Source organism: Arvicola amphibius, chromosome 11 (genome assembly GCF_903992535.2).
Source record: "Arvicola amphibius chromosome 11, mArvAmp1.2, whole genome shotgun sequence".
In the NCBI taxonomy this organism is placed as follows: Eukaryota; Metazoa; Chordata; class Mammalia; order Rodentia; family Cricetidae; genus Arvicola; species Arvicola amphibius.
Genome location: NC_052057.2, coordinates 87,794,565 through 87,815,987, shown reverse-complemented (window position 1 = coordinate 87,815,987; position 21,423 = coordinate 87,794,565). Strand labels below are relative to the sequence as shown.

General features: G+C 43.7%; 1 protein-coding gene across 2 annotated transcripts; it reads left to right on the top strand.

The window, feature by feature from the left end:
• Positions 1–684: 684 nt before the first annotated feature.
• Gja10 (gap junction protein alpha 10) lies at positions 685–21,088 on the top strand. 2 transcript variants are annotated; one of them, XM_038347615.2, is made up of 3 exons: positions 685–821; positions 8,003–9,437; positions 19,928–21,088. In XM_038347615.2, the coding sequence occupies exons 2-3, from the start codon at positions 8,019–8,021 to the stop codon at positions 19,964–19,966; spliced, it is 1,458 nt and encodes a 485-aa protein (XP_038203543.1). In that variant the 5' UTR covers positions 685–821; positions 8,003–8,018; the 3' UTR covers positions 19,967–21,088. The 2 variants fall into 2 exon arrangements, with proteins under 2 accessions (XP_038203543.1, XP_038203544.1); XM_038347616.1 differs by lacking the exon at positions 19,928–21,088 and adding an exon at positions 16,198–16,258.
• The last annotated feature ends 335 nt before the right edge of the window (positions 21,089–21,423 follow it).

The following is a 21,423-nucleotide window of genomic DNA, read 5'->3' as shown; positions in this document are numbered from 1 at the left end:
TGTGGATTGTGAATTCGAGCATTTAGTCTCTGGTTTTCTGCAGTTTCTCCGGAATTCTAGTTCTCTTCTAAAATCAGACCTGGGTTCTGAGGATACGGTTAGCTTTCCAGTTCCTTAGAGAAAGAAAATTATTTTCCCCGAGTGATTTAATGGACTCTCGCTGGATGCAGTATCCATGCAGGCACAGCGCCCTCTGGTGCAAAAGTGTTAATCTTGCTACGGAGAGGTTTCTTATTTTAGCATGGCACGGTTTGCCAGAACACTTGAGGTTTGATTCTCTCTCCCCTCCCCTTCTCTCTCTTCCTCTGTCTGTCTGTCTGTCTGTCTGTCTGTCTGTCTGTCTGTCTGTCTGTCTCATTTGATGAGGCTAGGTTCACCCCCAGGCAGCTGTTTATAAAGCTGGACATGACTTATCGATCTGTGACTGCTGATTTCCAGGGCAATCAATGGACTAAAGAAATGTACCCAACTCAAAACAAATTATTCACAAAAAAAGAGGAAAACTATTATTTGTTTTACTTTTCCATTCCAAATGTCCCAGCACGGTATCAACTAAATAATAATAATAAAGCTACAAAATGACACAGGACAGTTATAACTGGGGTGGGGTGGGGGGTGCTGGCAATTAGGTTAGGCCACATTGATCAAAACTGCTGTGCTCACTTTGAATTAGAGCCCCACAGTCACCTGACCTGAGCCTTTGTATCTGTGAGCCGCAGCAGCTGCTCTATTAAACGCTCTGTCCATGTCTGTTCTGTTCACAAATGGCGCGACTTGAAGGCTCCGCACACTCAGCTGGAATTTTCTGGTCTGACTGTGAGGTAAGTGAGAAATTCGCAGGCTGCGTTGATGAGAAACGTATAGTATAAGCAACCTCTCTCGGGATGGAAAGAAAGGACCAGAAACCAAATGCTAGCGAGGATTGGGAGCTTCTTACATAGGAGGTGTTAATAAAGCAAGCCTGAATGGTTTTCGGGGTCTGCAGTCAGTTAGCTGTCGTCAGAAGAAAGTTCTTTTTCAGAACCCTAAAACAACTTTTGTACGCATGCGCGCGACCTTACTTTCCCCATGCTAGCGTCAGTTCACTGTGATTTCCTAGGAACCGCAGAGAAATCTTCTTTACTTGCTATTTTAAAAGCAACAGTTTCCATGTTTAAAATAAATAGTGGCAAAATTAAGCACATATATTTTAGGATGCAAAAATAGGGACTGAAACTAAAAATCAGACAGACTCTTTTAAAAAAGTTTTAGAGGAATAATTATGAAAAAACACCTTAACTCTTTAAGAAAGGATCAAGCTTAAGAAATGATTGCTTAAATAAATGAGCTTTGAATACAAATTTTACTCTTTTTACATTTCAAATAGCTCACAAATATATAGAATAAGATATAAAAGTGCTCTTTTTATTTTTCTCAAATTTCGTGAGGTAGACTGGGTACTGTGGTCCACTCTTGAAATCCCAATACTTGGGAAGTTCAGGCAAGAGGATTTCTTTTGAGGCAAGCTTGCATTGTATAGTGAGACCCTGTCTCAAAACAAAGATCTTCAAATTATGAGAAACATTACTTTCTACACAATTCTTATGTTGGATAGTTTTGTGACAACTTGACCCACGCTAGGTATCTGAGAAGAGGGAACCTCAATTAAGAAAATGCCTCCAGAAGATCAGGCTGTAGGCAAAGCCTGTAGATCATTTTCTTAATTAGTTATTGATGGGGAGGGCACAGACTACTGTGAGTGGGGCCATTCCTGGGCTGGTGGCCCTGAGTTCTATAAGAAAGCAGGCTGAGCAGCAGGCCCGTAGTGGCGCACGCCTTTAATCCCAGCACTTGGGAGGCAGAGGCAGGCGAATCTCTGTGAGTTCGAGGCCAGCTTGGTCTACAGAGTTACTTCCAGAATGAGCTCCAAAGCTGTACAGAGAAACCCCATCTCAAAAACCCTCAATCCAAAACCAAAGCAAAACAAAAAAACAAAAAAACAAAACAACAACAACAACAAAAAAGCAGGCTGAGTAGCCATGAGGAGCAAGCTAGTAAGCAGCGCCCCTCCATGGCCTCTACATCAGCTCCTGCCTCCAGGTTCCTACCCTGTAGATGGAGCTGCGGGCCACTTCCCAGCTCCCGGCCGCTGGCTAGCTTTACCCAAAATAATTTCACGGAAACTGTATTCATTTAAACACTGCTTGGCCCATTAGTTTCAGTCTCTTATTGGCTAATTCTCACATCTTGCTTTAACCCATATTTGGTAATCTGTGTAGCATCATGAGGGGTGGCTTACCAGGAGAGATCTTAACCTGTGTCCAACTCAGAGAGGAGAGGCAAGGCGACTGCCTATGGTGTCTGCCTGACTCAGCTTTCTTTCTCCCACAATTCTGTTCTGTCTACTCCGCCTACCTAATTTTCTGTCCTATTATAGGGCCAAGGCAGTTTCTTTATTAACCAATGAAAGTAACACATGACAGATGACCTTCCTCCATCACTGCTGTGTTTAGGTCCCTGTCCTGACGTCCTTCAGTGATGAACAGTGACATGGAAGTAAAGTTAATAAACCCTGTCCTCCCCAACATGCAATAGAAACCCTAACTAAGACAATTCTATTTAAATATTCTTCATGCGTATGTATGGAAGAATTTGAATAAATGTTTTTAGTAGATAAAATCAATCATACTTTCTTTTATAAAAAAAGAAATTTGTTTATTTTACGTGTGTCTGGGTTTGCTTGGATGTGTGTCTGGGCACCATTTGAATGCTTGGTGCCTGCAGAGGCTAGAAGAGGGAGTTGGTTCTCCTGGAACTAGAATTATGAATGGGTGTAACCTGCCATGTGGGTGTTGGCAACCATACCAGCTCTCTTTCCAGCCCCAGTTGTATTTTCTGAGAAATCTGTTCTCGCTTTCTTTTCTTTTTCTGCCTCTTCCTTCTCCTTTCAAATTCTCCGGCTATGCGTCTCACCTCACACTTGAGATGGCCTGTATCTATACTGGATTTCCTTCCCATGCTCACACAGGCATATATATCTTGCACACACATGTGTACACGTGTACATTTCTGGCATTTTATTTTATTTGGTGATTGAAAATCGTACACTGACCTATGGGTTGGCTAACGTGGGGAGTGCTGGGGTCTCTCAATAATGAGCTTTCCAGTTCCAGTTGGTTTTTCAAGTGAAATTTCGACATGTCTTCCTCACTTCAAATGCATAATCATCCTACCTCAGACCCCCCCGATATGTGCATTGTAGACAAGTACTACCATGGTTGAGGCTTTATTTTTAAATTAAGATTATTGCTGTGTTTCTCATGCTGGCCTCAAACTCCTGGGCCTCCCTGAAAGCTGAAGCTATATCTTGAACCTTAGTATCTAGTTCTGCTTTGTGTGTGTGTGTGTGTGTGTTGTTGTTGTGTGTTTTTTGTTTGTTTGTTTTTCCTTTGGATGTACATGCCTTCTGGACTTTTTCACTTTGCCATTTGAATAAAAGTATTTATTACTAACTGTAAGTGAAATTTATTTAAATATGTTTAAATAAATACTAAATATAATTTCTAAGATTAATGTTCTTCAAAAATCCATTTCCTATTTTTATAATTTTAAGATAATTTGGTCTTTATATACTTAAAATTTTATATTTGCAAAACCGTTTAAGAATAATGAAAGTCTGAGGAAAGATAAATCCTTCCTGAGTAGATGTCTCTTTCCTTTTCTTTTCTTTTTTTTCTTTTTAAACTTTTATTGATTCTTTGTGGATTTCACATCGTGCATCCCGATCCCATCCAGCTCCCCATTCCTTTGCCTGTGCTCTCTGTCCCTGAATCCTTCCCAAAACAAAAGAAAATAAAATTTAAAAGAAAAGAAACGAAAAACAAAACCTCATTATGGAAGCTGCGGTGTGGCACAGGGAGTCACACAGTCCTTACATCTTTATTTGTAAGGGTTCACTGCAATGAGTCGCTGGTTGAGGTCAAGGCCTCTGGTTTCTGCTGGGCCCTCGTTAGGCCTCCTCTTGGACATCCTGCTGTTGCCCTGTGTCATGGAGCTCCTGCAGCCAGTTCTGTGCTGTTGCCCAGGTGAGCTGCAGGGGTCACTCTCTCAAATGTTGCAGCTGGTAAGGGCAGGACCAATTCTCCCACTCTCTCACTTGCCACCAGTGGCAAGGGACGAAGGGGGAGGGCATCTTTCCCTTTCCCACGCCGCCACATGGCATCCGAAGGGATGTGGGGTCAGTTCCTCCAATCTCACGCCCTTGGGGTGGGTTTATCTGCACCCCTGCCAACAGGGCCAGCTCTACTGTGAAGCCCAGGAGAGGTGCAGTACCTGCTCTTCCGTGTGCTGCAGCTGGTGAGGGGCAAGGCTCCTGCCTTCTTGACCCTGGGGGCAATCTTCCCACCTACATCAGGTGGCAAGGGGAGATGGGGGCATCTCCCCCGCCCCAACGCTGACTGCATGACAGATGAGTAGTGGGCCAGCTCATCTGTACCCTGTGACAAGGTCAGCTCTACTGCCGTGCCCAGGCAAGGTTCAGGGCCTGCTCTCCTGAGTGCTGCAGCTGGTGAGCGGCAGGGCCAACTCTGTGCAGCCCTATTCTCTGGCCCTTGTTGATAACAGGAGCCATGAACATCAACACAGACTGAGGTTACTGCAGGGTCATGGACTAACACATGGCTCTTGGCAGCAGCACAGGCCCTGACGTCACCATAGCTCCAGATAGCAAGCAGGCCACTCACCTCAGCCCCCTTCACCTCTTTAGATCTGCCTCTGTTCACAGGACATAAATCATTCTGCCTCTCTCTCTTTCTCCCAAACCACACCATATATTTGCTTACCATAATGGTACCTGATGGCACAGGGTGGACCTGTGTTCTCTCCTTCTTGCCCAGGGCAGGCAACCCCAGGCAGGCATGTGGGTCTTGTTTGCCATGTCCTATTCTAAGATTACAAATATGCTCTGTTTTGCTGTTTGCTACTACTGCTGTTTGAGACAAGGTCTCATATAGCCCAGTCTGGTTTTGAACTCATTGTGTAGCCAAGGATGACCTTGAACATTTGATCCTGCCTTTACTTCCTGCCACACAATAGTGGTATTGGTGATTGAACCCAGAATTTCTTACATGCTAGGCAAGCACTCTGACAACTGAGTCAAGTTCCCAGCTAAAACATTCTTTTGCATCTTAATACTTTGAGAGAGAGAGATAGAGAGAGAGAGAGAGATTCATTATGTAGCCCAATATGGCCTCAAATTCATAGTCCTCCTGCATCTCAGCCTCCCATGTCCTGTGACAGGCCCCATAGGTACGGGTCCATTCTACTTTGACTAAAGGTCAGAGAGTTGGAACTTATGTGTGTTCCTTCAAGGATATTGTCTACAGATCAAAAAATAGGTCAGAGAGGTCTGCTCTCTCAAGGTTATTGCCAACAGGTGTGGCTAATAGCCAGACTTGACATTTCAGGTATTGTATTAAGAAATAGATCTTTGTGGGCTGGAGAGATGGCTCAGAGGTTAAGAGCACACACTGCTTTTCCAGAGGTCCTGAGTTCAATTCCTAGCAACCACATGGTGGCTCACAACCATCTGTAATGAGATCTGGTGCCCTCTTCTGGCATGCGGGCGCACATGGAGGCAGAATGTTGTATACATAATAAATAAATCCTAAAGAAAATAGATCTTACGCCCGGCGGTGGTGGCGCACGCCTTTAATCCCAGCACTCGGGAGGCAGAGGCAGGCGGATTTCTGAGTTCGAGGCCAGCCTGGTCTACAAGAGCTAGATCCAGGACAGGCTCTAGAAACTACAGGGAAACCCTGTCTCGAAAAACCAAAAAAAAAAAAAAAAAAAAAAAAATAGATCTTTTCCACCTCAAACAAAAGTCTAAGGACTAAGGATCCAGCTAGGTTCCTACTCCTTTAGGGAGATAACTATGGATTCCACCCAGGGAGTGATTTGCCTACAGAATGTTTTGGTCTAGGGTGTCAGCATTACTTGTCTTGTTCTGGCAATGTTTAACTAAGAATGTAGCCCGCAATCCTTCAGCTGGACTGTTCATTCCTTGTATCATGTGAATGAGTTTTTTTTTTTAATTTTACTTCTACCTTTCAGGGTCAGGGTATAAGCAAAAGGAAATTAAATGCGGGCAACTTTAAATATTCGCTGGAACTCCCTCCCAATACTATTCTATGTTTCTATCTATTATTTCTCCTACATCTATGTTCCTTTTGCCTAATAATTATAACCCTCTTGTTTCTACCCTGGAACTTCTACCTGAGCCCGCTGCAGCTAGGAACCCGGCAGAAGTCATCCCAAAAAAGGTGGCTTACACAGTCCAGATTATAGGTGTGTGCCTCCGTGTCCAGCCCACCACTTTCTTTCCTTTTCTTTCTTTCTTTCTTTCTTTCTTTCTTTCTTTCTTTCTTTCTTTCTTTCTTTCTTTCTTTCTAGAAAGAATCTCATCATTTTTCCCAGGCTAGCCTTAAACTCTTGGTTTCAAATGATCCTTCTGCTTCTAGTAGCTGGGATTACAGGAACACCAATATGCCTGGCTATTATTTTAGGACTTTCACATTTACTTTTTTCTTTTTGTTTTTAGAGACAGAGTTTCTCTGTGTAGCCCTGACTGTTCTGGCACTCTCTCTGTAGACCAGGCTGGTCTCAAACTCAGAGACCCACCTGCTTCTGACTCCCAAGGGCTAGAATTAATGGCCTGTGCCACCATGCCTGGCTTACATGTAATATTTTAGTCCACTTAGAATTTAATTTTGTGTTGGGGGATTATGAAAAATTTTTAAAAATTGTATGTTTCACTTGAAATCTTTCTGGTTGGTATTCATTTTATCTTTTCAATCTTGGTTCACCTTTTCGGTTAGTAGTAGCCTTTGGTGGTCAGTTACGGTGAGGGACCTGATATATCACACCTGTTGTTGAGTTTGCGGTGTCTGCATGATGCCTAGGAAACAGTAAGACTTCAGAAAATATTATTTAGTAGATGAATTTAAAAAATAAAAATTGTGTCATTGTATATTTTAACTTAATTATATTTCTTTTTTTCTTATCTGTAAGCCTTCCACATATTAGAAATCTCAGGTTACTAACATATGAACCTCATTGAACCTTGAAAAGCACTACTTTTCCGGGATAAACATCATAACTAGTTTATGCCATTTATGCCTTGATTCTTTCCTAGATGACAAGTTTTCTGGAGGAATAGTTTATATTAACTTTTTTTCCAAGTTTGCAAGAATTCCATGAAGACCTGGTTTTCCAGATGTGTCTTTTTGGCACCATTTCTGTGTCTGCCTAAATATTACCAGCACACTGACCTGGAACAGTTTCCAAGGATTCACTTGACTGATTTCTCTTTATGTATGTTTCATCTTCAGTGACACCATGAATGATATATGATGAGAGCCTGCTTAGCTTTCCCTGTGGATAGTTAATTCGGTGGAAGACTTCATGGGAACATATTTTAAATTTTTGCATATTGGTACCTTCTGTGTAGATAGATCAAGATAACACGAACAGTCTCTACTTGCAGGAAGTGCAACTTTCCAAGAAATGAGACAGAAAACACAAACATTACAAAATTCTTCTATGCAAAATACCAGATGAATGGCCATGGAAACTTAGGAAACTGGAAAGTCAGTATGAGCTGGGCTGCTCGAGAAAAGTTCTAGAGGACTCGAGCCTTATTCAAGATCATGTTAGATGTGAGCTAAATAGGTTTCTCTAATGAGTAGAAAATAATCAAGACTGTGGAATGCATTGTACAAATATGGAGACTCACAGGTATCTTAGGACAAAAGGCAACTACATGTGGGAGACAAGAGTTAGATTGTAGAGAGTTAGCATTTGTCCAGAAACTGATATTCCTTGGAAAATTCCAGTCTCAAATATGAAGCAGAGATGTCAGGAGTTGTGTTGACTTAAGCAAAGAGTCTGTGTGATTTATGAGCATGTGCCTTTGCAAGTTAAATCCTTCAGTCTTGCTAACTTCTTTATTTTCTGTGTATTTCAGATGTGACTTTCTAACCATGGGGGATTGGAACTTATTAGGTGGCATCCTAGAGGAAGTTCACTCCCACTCAACTATAGTGGGAAAAATCTGGCTGACTATCCTCTTCATCTTCCGGATGTTGGTACTTGGTGTCGCTGCTGAGGATGTCTGGGATGATGAACAGTCCTCCTTTGCCTGCAACACCCAGCAGCCGGGTTGCAACAATATCTGCTACGATGATGCTTTCCCCATCTCCTTGATCAGATTCTGGGTTTTGCAGATCATCTTTGTGTCCTCCCCTTCTCTGGTGTACATGGGCCATGCACTTTATAGACTCAGGGACTTTGAGAAGCAAAGGCAGAAGAAGAAGTCACACCTTAGAGCCCAGATGGAGGACCCAGAGCTTGACTTGGAAGAGCAACAAAGGGTAGAGAGGGAGCTGAGGAGACTCGAGGAGCAGAGAAGGATTCATAAAGTCCCTCTGAGAGGATGTCTGCTGCGTACTTACGTCTTACACATCCTGACAAGATCTTTGCTAGAAGTAGGGTTCATGCTAGGCCAATATATTCTCTATGGGTTTCAAATGCACCCCCTCTACAAATGCACCCGACCCCCTTGCCCCAATGCGGTGGACTGCTTTGTATCCAGACCTACAGAGAAGACCATTTTCATGATTTTTATGTACAGCATTGCTGCCCTCTCCTTGTTACTCAATATCCTTGAAATATTTCATCTGGGCATCAGGAAAATCATGAGGGCACTTGACGGCAAGTCTAGCAGTGGGAACACTGAGCATTCAACCAACTACTCGGGGACCCAGCCCTGTATGGTTTGCTCTTCTTTCCCCGAAAGATTCTCCCTACTTTCAGCCAACAATAAACAGCAGGTCATCCGAGTCAATATACCAAGGTCTAAAAGCATGTGGCAAATTCAACACCCCAGGCAACATGATGTGGACGTTTCCTGTAGCAAAAGAGACTGGGCTGAAAAAGTTGCAAACAGTGGACAGCTCCACGTCCACAGCCCTTGTCCCCACGATGGCAGTGCCAGAATTCAGCACCCAGGACAGCAACCATGTCATTCTCTCTTTGGCTCAAAGAACGCAAGGTCTCAGTCCTGGGTAGGTACAATGACAGCTTCTCCCCACTGTCCACCATCTACATTAGGAACCTGGGAGCGATCCCAGGGCCCAGAGGCCTCAGGCAAACCTCTCGCCGATCTTCAAAGTCACTTCCAAGGCAGCGATGGCAGTGCGAGAGAGAGTGGGGTCTGGGTAGACAGACTCGGCCCAGGCAGTCGCAAGGCCAGCTTTCTGTCCAGGATGCTGTCCGAAAAGGGACAACTGCACAGCGACTCAGGAAGCTCAAGGTCTCTGAATAGCTCCTGCTTGGATTTTCCACAAAGGGAAAACGGCCCTTCACCTCTCCCGTCAACTACTGGGCACAGAGCATCCATGGTAAGTAAAGGCAGCCGTGTTCATCCCCCTCCTCACTCTTGCCCTTTCATCCGACATGGGATATATGTAGATGGGTATTCAAAGAGAGGTGGGCCGGGCGGTGGTGGCACACGCCTTTACTCCCAGCACTCGGGAGGCAGAGGCAGGCAGATCTCTGTGAGTTCGAGGCCAGCCTGGTCTACAAGAGCTAGTTCCAGGACAGGCTCTAGAAACTACAGGGAAACCCTGTCTCGAAAAACCAAAAAAAAAAAAAAAAAAAAAAAAAAGAGGTGGGTTGAGAGAGAAGTTAATTTACGGAAAAGCAAAGTCATTCATTCATTCCATTCAGTTAAACTCAATTCACTCTACTAATAAATACATTTCCTGAAAAGTTACACTAATCGTAGGCGATGGGTATGGCTAGGATACCAGCTCTGCCATTAAAACCCACGGGGCACAGGTGTGAAAGCGAGCCAGCTGAAAGCACTATGCTGGTAAAAAGTGCTTTGACCGTGGGGCCAATGGGCTGAGGAAGAAGCAGCTGATTCTAAAACTGCTGGCTGGGGACACTCCAGGGTGAAGTTGCTTTGAAATGAATCCTGAAAGATGTTTCTTCAGAGCCAAGAGGACTGTGTGGCCCATGGAAGGCTGGACCACTAGAAATGTGCAGACAAACCCCTATAGCTGGTGTCTCTCGGGGAGCAGCTGTGGGAGGCCAGAGCACAGAACAGTATGAGGGATCCAGAGACAAAGATGGCCAGAGAAGTGGGCATGAAGGCCTTGCAGGGAGGGAATGCAGGGCCATCAGAGGGTGTGAAGAAGAGCTGAGGAGGTGGTTCAGTCGGTAAAAAAATGCATTATGGTAGCAATCCATGTGCCCCCGTTAAAGGATGATAAGTCTTACTTAAGAAATGGGTCTAAGGCTGGAGAGATGGCTCAGAGGTTAAGAGCTTTGCCTGCTCTTCCAAAGGTCCTGAGTTCAATTCCCAGCAACCACATGGTGGTTCACAACCATCTGTAATGGGGTCTGGTGCCCTCTTCTGGCCTGCAGACATACACACAGACAGAATATTGTATACATAATAAGTAAATAAATATTTTTTAAAAAAGAAATGGGCCTAAGAGGATTAAAACCTGCAGTATTGATACTACCTCCATTAAAGACAAGTTTCACTGGAGAATTGGATGCATAGCGATCAGTGTTCTCCTGCATATCTGTGTGTTCATAATAACATGCAGCGCTTACCACTAGTTTCAGCCAGCCATCCCATCAGATCTGTATTTACCAATTAAAGCCTTTCTTTGACTTATCATTGGATAGGTTCTAGAAAAGGTTAGCTAATAAAGCAATGACACAAAAAGTATGTGTATGTTCATGCATGTACCTATTTATTTATTTATTTATTTATTTGTGTGTGTGTGTGTGTGTGTGTGTGAAGATGATTCAATTGGTAAAGCACTGACAGAGTTCCAATCCCCAATGCCCACACATTTGCTGCAGTGACAAAATGCATTTGTAATCCCAGCTCTGGGGAGACAGTAGGCTCTACGAGGCTTGCTGGCCTACTAGTCCTGCCAAATCAAAGATCTCTAGGTTTAGTGAGAGAACCTGTCTCAAAAAAATAAGGTGGAGAGTGATAGAAAAAGACATCTGTATTGATCTTTATCCTCCACACTGTGCATGAACACACACTCAACACATACAGACTCACAGGCACACACACACAGACTGGAAGAGAAAGCTCTGTCTGTCAAAGTGTAGAGAATGACTCAGAGTAGGTGTCATTTGCAAGCTTCGGTTGCCCTCATCTCAGTAGGGAGGCCATACGCTGTCGATTTAATGCCTCTGGCAGCAAAGGCCAGGTAGTTCACGAAGACCAGACCAGCACTGCACTGGTTTTAATTTTGTTCTCTGAAAAGCCACTGTGAGAGTAATGGCCCACCGGCATCATAAAGGACAGTGAATATCTATTCGGTTACTTTGTGATTTAGTAACAGAGGATGACATTTGTTTTAATGATTGAAGAGTCAGGTTTGTTTTTGTTTCCATTAATATGAAAACCTCTCTAAGTTTGAGGGGACCCTTAATTGAGCTCACTTGGTTGAACTCACACCTAATTTCTTCTTTGTTTCACTCTCTGTGCCAATGAATGCATCCTTCTGAGCCAGTTCAAACTTCCTTTGTATTTATAGAAACCATGTTAGTATACTAAAACAGAACTGGACAAGGACTCTCCTACTTAGACTTTTACTAAAAAGCTTCTCTCAAACCAATACTTAGGATCAGTGTATGAGCCTTGACATCCTCAGCCAAATCAGAACAAGGATCTTAGTTGTGCACACATATTAAAGTCATCTTGGTGCCTGAAAGACTTTAAGCTCAGAATTCACCCAGTTTGTAACTAAAAATGAAGCCCTGGGGGTGGGGCATAGACAGACATCAGTATTTTTAAGACTCCTATGGTAATTGTAACGTGCGGTCCAGGCTAAAATCATTGCTTTAGAGAAATTTTATTGGCGAGTCCCCTTCTCATATGCACTGGGCAAGTCAGCAAGACAACATTCATCAGCTTTCTTGTACCTCCTTCTGTCGGAGACATCACAGTTAGCAGGTATTTTCATCCTTCAGTTCCTCTTCTGGAAGAGGATGGCAAAGCTCAGAGTCCCAGAGAAAAGATGAAATGGATAGGCCATTTTTCACCTTTTATTCTTCCCCGCATGGACTTTATTGCATTCATGTATAAAAAACAGCGCCAAATAGCTTGAACTGAGGAAAAAGCACTACCAACCTCTTTATAAACATAGGACACAGGATGAAAATACAGGCTAATGGTAGAGCATTTGCCTGGCATGCACCAGGCTCTGCAAGAACACCACCAAGATCCCCCCAAACAAGACATGAAAGTCTAATCAGACATGGTATTTGTCAGTGTTCATTACTGAGATGAAATACCTTAGAGAGGTTGACTTCATAGGGAAAAGAATTCCACTTAGCTTACACTATAGATGCTCAAAGCCACGGCTCCAGCACTGGCCAGCTCTGGTGAGGTTCATCCAGCTTTGCCACATCTTCAGTGCAGGAGCATGTTTAAGGAACATCTTGAAACAGAAACGAAACAGAAACTGGGATCCATAATTTCTCACGAGGCTTCCCAACAAAGAAAAGTCTAGAACCAGATGATTCACTGTTGAGTTTCACTAGACTGGACTGGGACACAACAAAGAGAAACCAACTTCTCCAATGAACATAGATGTAAACATTCTCAATAAAATATTTTCAAATCAAATTTAAGATACATTTGAAAGATCATAACATAGAAGGTAGTTGCTGTCACACCCAGCACTTGGGAGGTAGGGGCAGCTGGATCTCTGAATTTAAGGCTAACCCGGTCTACAGAACAAGTTCCCCATGATAGCTAGGGCTACACTGAAAAACACTTTATCAAAAAATAATAACACCCCCCCCCAAAATCATACACTTTGACCAATCTGATTTCTTTCTAGAGATACAAGGTTGGCTCAATTTGTGCAAACAATGTAATTTACCATAAAAGGGCAGAAACCACACAATCATTTCAATGATAAAGAGCAACAAAGTTCAACTTTCATGATAAAAATAGGAATAAAAAGAGCATACTTTAATGTAATAAGGAACATACTTTAACATGCTATGCCAGACCCATTGCCAGCTATGGTGGTTTGAATGAGGATGGCTCCCATAGGCTCATATATTTGAATACTTGGTCTCCAGTCTGTGGAACTGTTTTTGAAGGATTAGGAGGTGTGACCTTGTTGGAGAAGGTGTTTCAGTGGGGGCAGGCTTTGAGATAAAAAAAAAAAAAAAAAAAAAAAAAAAAAAAAAAAAAAAAAAAAAAAAAAAACCCAAAACTACAGCTATTCCCAGTGTCTCTTTCTGCTCCGTGGTTGTGTCTCAAATGTGTGAGCTCTTGGCCACTGGGGCAGCAGCATGCCTGCCTGTCAGCCTGCTGCCAGGCTCTCAGCCATGATAGACCCTAGGCTAGATCCTTGTCCCTGACACTGTGAGTCCCTAAACAATGTCTTCTTTTATAAGTTGCCTTAGTTATGGTTTTTCATCACACAATAGGGAAGTAACTAAGACTCCAAGATTAGACTAAATATGGAAAAAGAGAATTTTCTCCAAAATCTAGGACAGAATGAAAGCACCCGTTTCTTTCCACTCTTATTTGACGTAGTGTTCAATGTCTTGGCTAGAGCAATAACACAAGAAAGTAAAAGGAATACAAATAGGAAGGGAAGAAGTCAAATTATCTCTATTTGCAGATGGCATGAGCCCAGACTTAGAAGACTCTATAGATTCCACAAACAAGCAAAACTCTCTCAGGCTCGATAAACATTGTCAGCAAAGTAGAAGGATACAAAATCAACATGCAAAAGCCAGGGGCTTTTCTACAGACCAACAATGCACTTGCTGTGAGAGAAATAAGAGAGAAAAATCCTACTTTTAAAAGCTTCAGGAAAAGCAAAATTTGGGGGAATGAACCTAACAAAGAGGATGAAAGATCTTTAGAGGGAAAACTTTAAACATTGAAGAAAAAGAAAATTAAAGACCATACACTAGAAGATGGAAAGATGTTCCAAGTTCACAGACAAGCAAAATGAATAACACTAACTGGTTGCGTTACTGAAAGCAGTCTATTGACAGTCAAGGCAACTCCCATCAAAATTCCACTGGAATTGGGAAAAACCCAACTATTCACATGGAAGCCTAAAAGTTCCCGAATAGCTAAGTCAATCCTTAGTAGAAAGCATTGTGGAATATCAGATTTTATCACAGGGCATGGTATTTGCACAAAAGCAGACATATAGACCAGGGGAATAGAAATCCCAGAGATTAAGCCACACAGTTATAACCACCTCATTTTTGATAAAACTCAAAAACATAAACTGGAGAAAAGACAACCTTCTTATTAAATGGATTTCTATATGCAGAAAAATGAAAATAGAACAAGACCTCTCATTCTGTAGAAAATCAGTTCAATGGATCAAAGACCTTAATCTAAGACCCAAACTTTAAAAACTGTTGAGGACAATATAGACAAAACACTTCAAGTAGGCAAAGGTAAGGATTTTCTGAGACTTATATGGAACAACCCTAAGAATTGATCAATTTGGGTTTTATATAAAATTAAGAAGCTTCTATACAGCAAAGGAAAGATTCGTTAGAGCAAGATGCCTCCAGAATGGATGACAAGCTTTACTAACCACACATCAGACAGGAATTAATATCAAGGATATATAAAGAATGATACAGGCTGGAGAAACGGCTTCACCATTAAGAGCACTAGCTGCTCTTCCAGAGGTCCTGAGTTCAGTTCCCAGCAACCACATGTTGACACACAACCATCTATGGTGGAATCTGATGTCCTCTTATGAAATAAAGGCATTAATGCAGATAGAGCACTCATACAGATAAAATAAATAAATTTTAAAAAAGAATGACACATATTAAACACACACACACACACACACACACACACAGAAAATCATCCAATAAATAAACAAGTTAATGAACTGAACAGACAGTTCTCAAAAGAAATACAAATGGCCAACAAATACTCGAAAAAGTGTTCCATGTCCTCAGCCAGTAGAGAAAACTAAAACTGCTTTGAGAGTCCATCCCACCCCAGCCAGAATGGCTGTCGTCCAGCAAACAAATGACAATGGATGCTGATGAGCAGGGTGGGACAGAGGACCTCTTCTGTGCTGTCGATGAGAACGTAAACTTGTGCAGATACTGTGTAAAGCACCGTGGAAGTTCCTCAAACTTCTGTTTAAAGTTACTGAAACTGTAACAGCCATATGGCTCAGATATGCTGTTCCCGGGGTCATATGGGGGACTTTAAGTCAACATGACACAGGGATTCAGAACCATTGATATAGCTTTTTTTTCTCATAAGAGCAAGGAAATGGAGCCAGTCTAGAGGTCCATTGCAGATAAATGGTTACATAATGTCAGGATGTTCTGTGTTGTGCGGGTTGATTGAAGAAAGGTCACTCAAAGATGAATTTTATGCTCTCTGGAAGCAGGGAGGAACAGTTGCCACAAACTGAACCCCGAACAGCCGTGCAAAGGCGTATTTATTGATTGTTACACAAAAGTTGTCTTTTGGGTAAAACGAGCTCCTCATACCAAAGTCCCTGATCTAATCTATATGTCTTCCAAAGGAAGCATCACACCCTGCAACAATTTTAGTCCTTACTGTGCACCGTTGCAGTAACCCCTAATGCAAGATGCTCCAGCTGTGCCAGGACAGGCTTGTGACCAAGGTTGCCATGCCAGTGCAGCCTGGATGCCGAGACTGGTGGGGAGGGGGTGCCGGGATTGAGACATGGAGACTTCTTTTCAGGTGGAAGAACAGCAACCTTTATTTTATACCTCAACTGCTTCTGTGGAAAACCACCAGCCAGAAAGAACACAAACATCCTTGTCAAATACAGACCACAAGGAAGTTCTGCTATCCCACTGTCTGTCAGGGGGAGTGAGGGCAGCTAGATCACAACACAAGGTCATGCAATGGATGGATAACTCCTTCAGAAAAACCACTCTATAGATACTGTTTTCCAGAGTGACTTCTTCAAGGTCTAAGGACTTCTAAAAAGTAACTACTCATCCTGATGAGTACCCTGGATACAGTGATGAACGACGATTTCATTCTAATATTCACCCTAGATATGATGATTCTCCTAGACTTGCTACGACATAATGTGTGGTCTATATACATAATGGAATTTCGTGCAGGTGTAAAGGGAAGTGAAATGATGATGTTCTCAGGAAACAAGCACAACTGGAACTCATTACAGTAAGTGATGTAAGCCAGACTCAGCCAGATGTCACATTTTCTCTCACACGCATAACCTAGATTTAAATTTACATATACATGAATATATATGCATATTTATATATGTGGTTGTAGGTCATGGAACTAGAAAAGGGCTCATAAAAGAAAAGGAAGAATCCACAAAAGGAAGTGGGAAGGAAAGAGGGCAATGCAGGATAGGTAAGGGGAAAGCAGAAGGGGACTCACGGGGAGAAGAGAGGGAACCGTCTGAAGTTGGAGAGAGGAATGGGGGGCAGGAAACAAATGAGAACGAAGTATAGTGCCACACATGTGCCAAGATGCCACAATGAAACCCAATTCTTTGTACGCTAACCTAAAAAATTAGTTTAAAAAATAAACACAATAATATGTACAATAATAAAAAACCTCTAAAAAAGGGAACGTGTGTGTGTGTGTGTGTGTGTGTGTGTGTGTGTGTTGGCACCATGACCCACAATGGGTTGAGCCTCCCACATCTATCACTAATTAAGAAAATGCCCTACAGGTTTGCCCGCAGCCCAGTCTAATGGAGGCATTTTCTCAATTGTGGTTCCCTTCCTTTCTCTCAGATTACTATAGTTTGAGTCAAACTGACATAAAACTAGCCAGAAAAGAAACGAATTTTTTACCTCAAGTTTTTCTTTTTCTTTTTGGTTTTTGAGACAGGGTTTCTCTGTGTGGCTTTGGAGCCTGTCCCGGAGCTCATTCTGTAGACCAGGTTGGCCTCAAACTCACAGAGATACGGCTGCCTCCGTCTCTTGAGTGCTGGGGTTAAAGGCCTGCGCCATCACCACCTGGCTCAGTTTGTTTTTTCTTGAGACAAGATCTCTCCACAAAACTTTGGCTCTCCCAGAGCTCATCATGCAGACCAGGCCAGCCTGGGACTCTCAGAGATCCACTCGCCTCTGCCTGCCAAGTGCTGGGGTTAAAGAGTGTGCCACCATACCCGGGTGTCTCTACATTATTATTATTATTATTATTATTATTATTATTAATTATGTTTTTACATTTCAAATTCTGTTTTTGCTTTTTAATTCTTTTTCCACTTTTATTGATTCTTTGCGAGTTTCACATCATGCTCCCAATCCCACTCATCTCCCAGTCCCTCCATATCCACCCCGCACTCCTGTAGTGCCTCCCCAAGGAGAGCTAAAAAAGAATTAAAATAAGATAAAAATAAACAATAATAAAAAAATAAAAGAAAAGCTCTGTTCTCTTTCCCCCCTCTCCATCGCCTCTTCATCCATTGGCATTGGGAGCTGTTGTGTAGCATGCAGTAGACCCTTTGGTCCAAACAACTTTACTTGCAAATGTTCATTGTGTAATGAGTCAAGGGTCAAGGCCTCTGGCTTCGGTACACCATCAGTACTGAACCCTCACTGACACTCCTCTCTGATATCCTGCTGCTGTTGCCCAAGTCATGAGGATCCTGTGGCTGTGGTTCTACCCGACCAGTCCCTTCACATATTCCACTAGATAGGGTAGGTGTTGGGTATGCCAGTTCCAACCCTGGATGTGTGCTTGGATCTGCTCAGCATTATTAACAAGGATATTTGAAGGGAGATTTGTTATGGTTTAGTAAACTTCTGGCCTACAAACTTTCATTATTTATCAGTTGCTAAAGAGGAGGAAAAAGGAGGAGGAGGAAAACAAAACAGAGCAAGTGAAGACTGTCCCCCCAGTTTAGCGAGGGCCTGGCTGTAGCCTCGATAGGCTTCCTTGTTGGTCAGCCATGATCATTTCCATGTTTTGGAGAAGGAGTTACTTGTACCAAGTGGCACAATTAAGTTTGGAGAGACATAGTCCTTGGGGCATGGTGTTATGATTTAGGTTTGGAGAGACATAGTTCTTGGGACATAGTGTTATGATTTATGGCACAAGTGACCCTGGCAGGTGCCCTGACTGATGTTGGGGATAGCCCCAGGTAAGGGATAGACAGATACGCCATGTAGAGAGAGCTTGGGTTTATTTAGTAGGAGGGTATGGGATGGTAGGGTGTATGGGGGAAGAAAGAGAGAAAAATAGAGGGACAGAGAGAGAGAGAGGGAAAGCGAGAGAGAAAGGAAGGGAGAGAAAGACAGAAAGCTGCCTCTTCAGAAGGACAGTGGGCAGAGAAAGAGAAAGGGGCTCAGGTGGGCTCAGTGGGAAGAAAGAGAGAGAGAGAGAGAGAGAGAGAGAGAGAGAGAGAGAGAGAGAAGAAATGGGTGGAGCTTGCCTCTTAAAGGGACAGGGTACCCAGGTGACAGGGCAGGCCAGCATAAAAATCATAGCAGTTAGGGCTAAGTTAGTATTTATTGGATTTGTGAATATGCCTGTATTTTGTTCTAAGGAGATCTGCTTCAATCCAAGTTCAACCTGATCCTTGCTCATCCTGTAGAGGCCATAAGAGGGCTTTGGACCCCTGAAGCTGGAGTTATAGATGGCTGGGAGCCAGGCAACATGGGTGCTGGGAACTGAATGCTAGTTCTCTGCAAGAACAGCTAGTGCCCTTAACCATCAAGCCAACTCTCCAACCCCAAATGCAGCATTCTATATTTGAATTACTTTCTGTATAAACTGAGGGTTTTGGCACCAATGTAGAAACTGAGGCCATAACTGCTCTAAGGTATGGTAAAGGGGAAGGTTTTTATTGTACATATGAGAAAGAGTACAGCCAGAGGCATCTGGGACAGTTCAGAGCAAAGAGAGAAAGCAGTATAAGGAACACAACCGACAGACTGGGTGGGGCCATGAGGTGCAGGTGAGGGGTAGGATCGTGAGAAAGGAAGACAAAGAAAGTACAGGCCAAGGAGAGCAAGGACGGGGTCTAAGAGACAGGGCCAAGAGAGAAAGACCAAAAGGAGAGGGGACTAAGTGCAGAGCTGAAAAGTTAGGGTTATAAAGGAAAGAGAAGCTAGGGGAGGAAAACCCGCAACCTGGAGAAGTTTAGGGCAGGGGTGGGGTGAAAGAGGTACAGAGAGCCACAGGTGTTTGTAATGATACCGAGGAAGTCTGGAAGCCGGCATGAGCTTTGGGATGCTAACAGGCACCACAGTCATTTGTCCTGAGTTTCCTCCTCCTCCTCCTCCTCCTCCTCCTCCTCCTCCTCCTCCTCCTCCTCCTCCTCCTCCTCCTTCTCCTCCTCCTCCTCTCCTTCCCCTCTCCTCCCCCTCCCCTCCCCCTCCCCTCCCCCTCCCCTCCCCCCTCCTTCTTTTGCATTAGTTTTCCTAGACAGGGTTCCTCTGTGTAGCTCCGGCTGTCCTGGAACTTGCTCTGTAGACCTGGCAAAGTGCTGAGATTAAAGGCATGGGCCACCACCTGGCTCGTCTTGAGTTTCTTTGGACCTGACACTTTCCCTTTTGAAGATCAGGTTAATTGAAGAATAGTTACAGTGGAGTTGGAGAGAAAGCTGACTTGTGCTTTAGGTCTGGCATTTGGACAGACAACAGAGGGAAGAGGAGAAAGAGGGGCTGTTGCAGGCAGGAGTCAGTCCTTTCCTGCTAAATTTAGTGGGCGGAACCATTTTCATGCTGCACTTTCGGGACTGGCGAACTGTACAGACCTACACTGTGCAGCAGGCTTTGGATCCCTGCTGTTTGTGATGCGATCTCCGAGTGGATGGGCAGAATTGACATCACAAGCTTTTGAGTCTGTTTTTTAATTCTCTTTCAGAACATGCTTCTAGAACTTTCATCTATTATGAAAAAATAATTCACCGAGAGTCTTGCTGTCTACAGGATGGAAGCTATGCCTTGGCCATCTCCAGCTGGAAGAACTCCGCACTGCTGGCCAGGGTGTTTGGTTCTGGAGTGTCTTCCCAGGCCCGCGTGTTAAAGGCTTGATCTTGGAGACTGTGGAGCCTTTAAGAGGCCCTCGTGAGAACTCTTAGGTCACCAGAGATGTGCCCTTGAAGGAAATGTGGGATTGCAGCCTTTTCCTTTCTCATTATCTATCTATCTATCTATCTATCTATCTATCTATCTATCTATCCATTCATTCATTATTTATTTGTTCATTCATTCATTCTTTATTTATAGACAGGAGCTATCTTCTTAGCTCCGCTGTCCTGGAACTCTAATGTAGACCGGTCTGTCCTCTAACTCAGAGATCTGCCTGCTTCTCCCTTTCAAGTGCTGGGACTAAAGGCATGGTTACCATGTCTGGCTCCCTTCTCTTTTCTTTGGCATTCTGGCTACAAGGTAAGTTTTGTCACGTGCTCCCTCCAAGACTTGCTGCCTCACCACAGCCCCCAAAGCAATGAGTTCAACTGGCCACGGGCTGAAACCTCTAAACCTGCAAGCCAAAACAACCCTTTTTACTTTGTAAGTTATTTATCTTGGATATTTGTTATAGTTGCAGCGAGTGCTGGGCGCACCTGGCAGGCAGGTTCACCTCTGCTGGAGCCCCTTCCTGGGGCTGGAGGCAGCCTCTTTCAGCTCAGCCTGCTCATGGGGCTTGAGGTTGGTCTGAAGATCCTCTAGGAAGGAGTGATGAGAGACAAAGATCTACAAACAACTGTGCACAGCTCCCGCCCTGAGGATTAGAATGCCCTCCCCCTTCCCCACTCCCAGAAGCCCAGTGAGACACCCAATATCTGCAGCAACAGACAGGGGTCCCTCTAACATGGCTCCAGAGCAAGCTGGGTTTTAGGCAAGCCTGTAAGGCATTTTCTTAATTAGTGATTCGTGTGGGATGGCCCAGCCTGCGGTGGGTGGTGCCATCCTTGGACTGGTGGTCCTAAATTCTATAAAAAAGCAGGCTGAGCAAGCCATGAGGAGCAAGCCAGTGAGCAGCATCCCTCCATGGCCTCTGCATCAGCTCCTGCTTCCAGGTTCCTGCCCTGTTTGAGTTCCTTCCCTGACTTCCTTTATGATGAACAGTGATATGGAAGTATAAGCCAACTAGACCCTTTCCTCCCCAACTTGCCTTTTGGTCATGGTGTTTCATCACAGCAATAGAAACCCTAACTAAGACAACCCATGAGATAAATACTCACAGGTCACTCTTGGGCTACATGGCTCACAGAGTCCCACTTACCCTGTGCCTGCTGGCTAAGTGCCTGGTCTCTCTTTCTCTCCTTCCCCTCCCTCTCTCCTTCCCCTCCCTCTCTCCTTCCTTCCATTCCTCTCTTCAGTGTCTCACAATGCTCAGTATTTCCCCTCCTCCTC

Coding starts and splice junctions, on each gene's coding strand:
- Gja10 (XM_038347615.2), top strand. CDS start 8,019: ATGGGGGATTGGAACTTATTAGGTGGCATCCTAGAGGAAGTTCACTCC. Junction 9,438..19,927: donor CTGGGCACAGAGCATCCATG/GTAAGTAAAGGC, acceptor ATTCTCTTTCAG/AACATGCTTCTAGAACTTTC.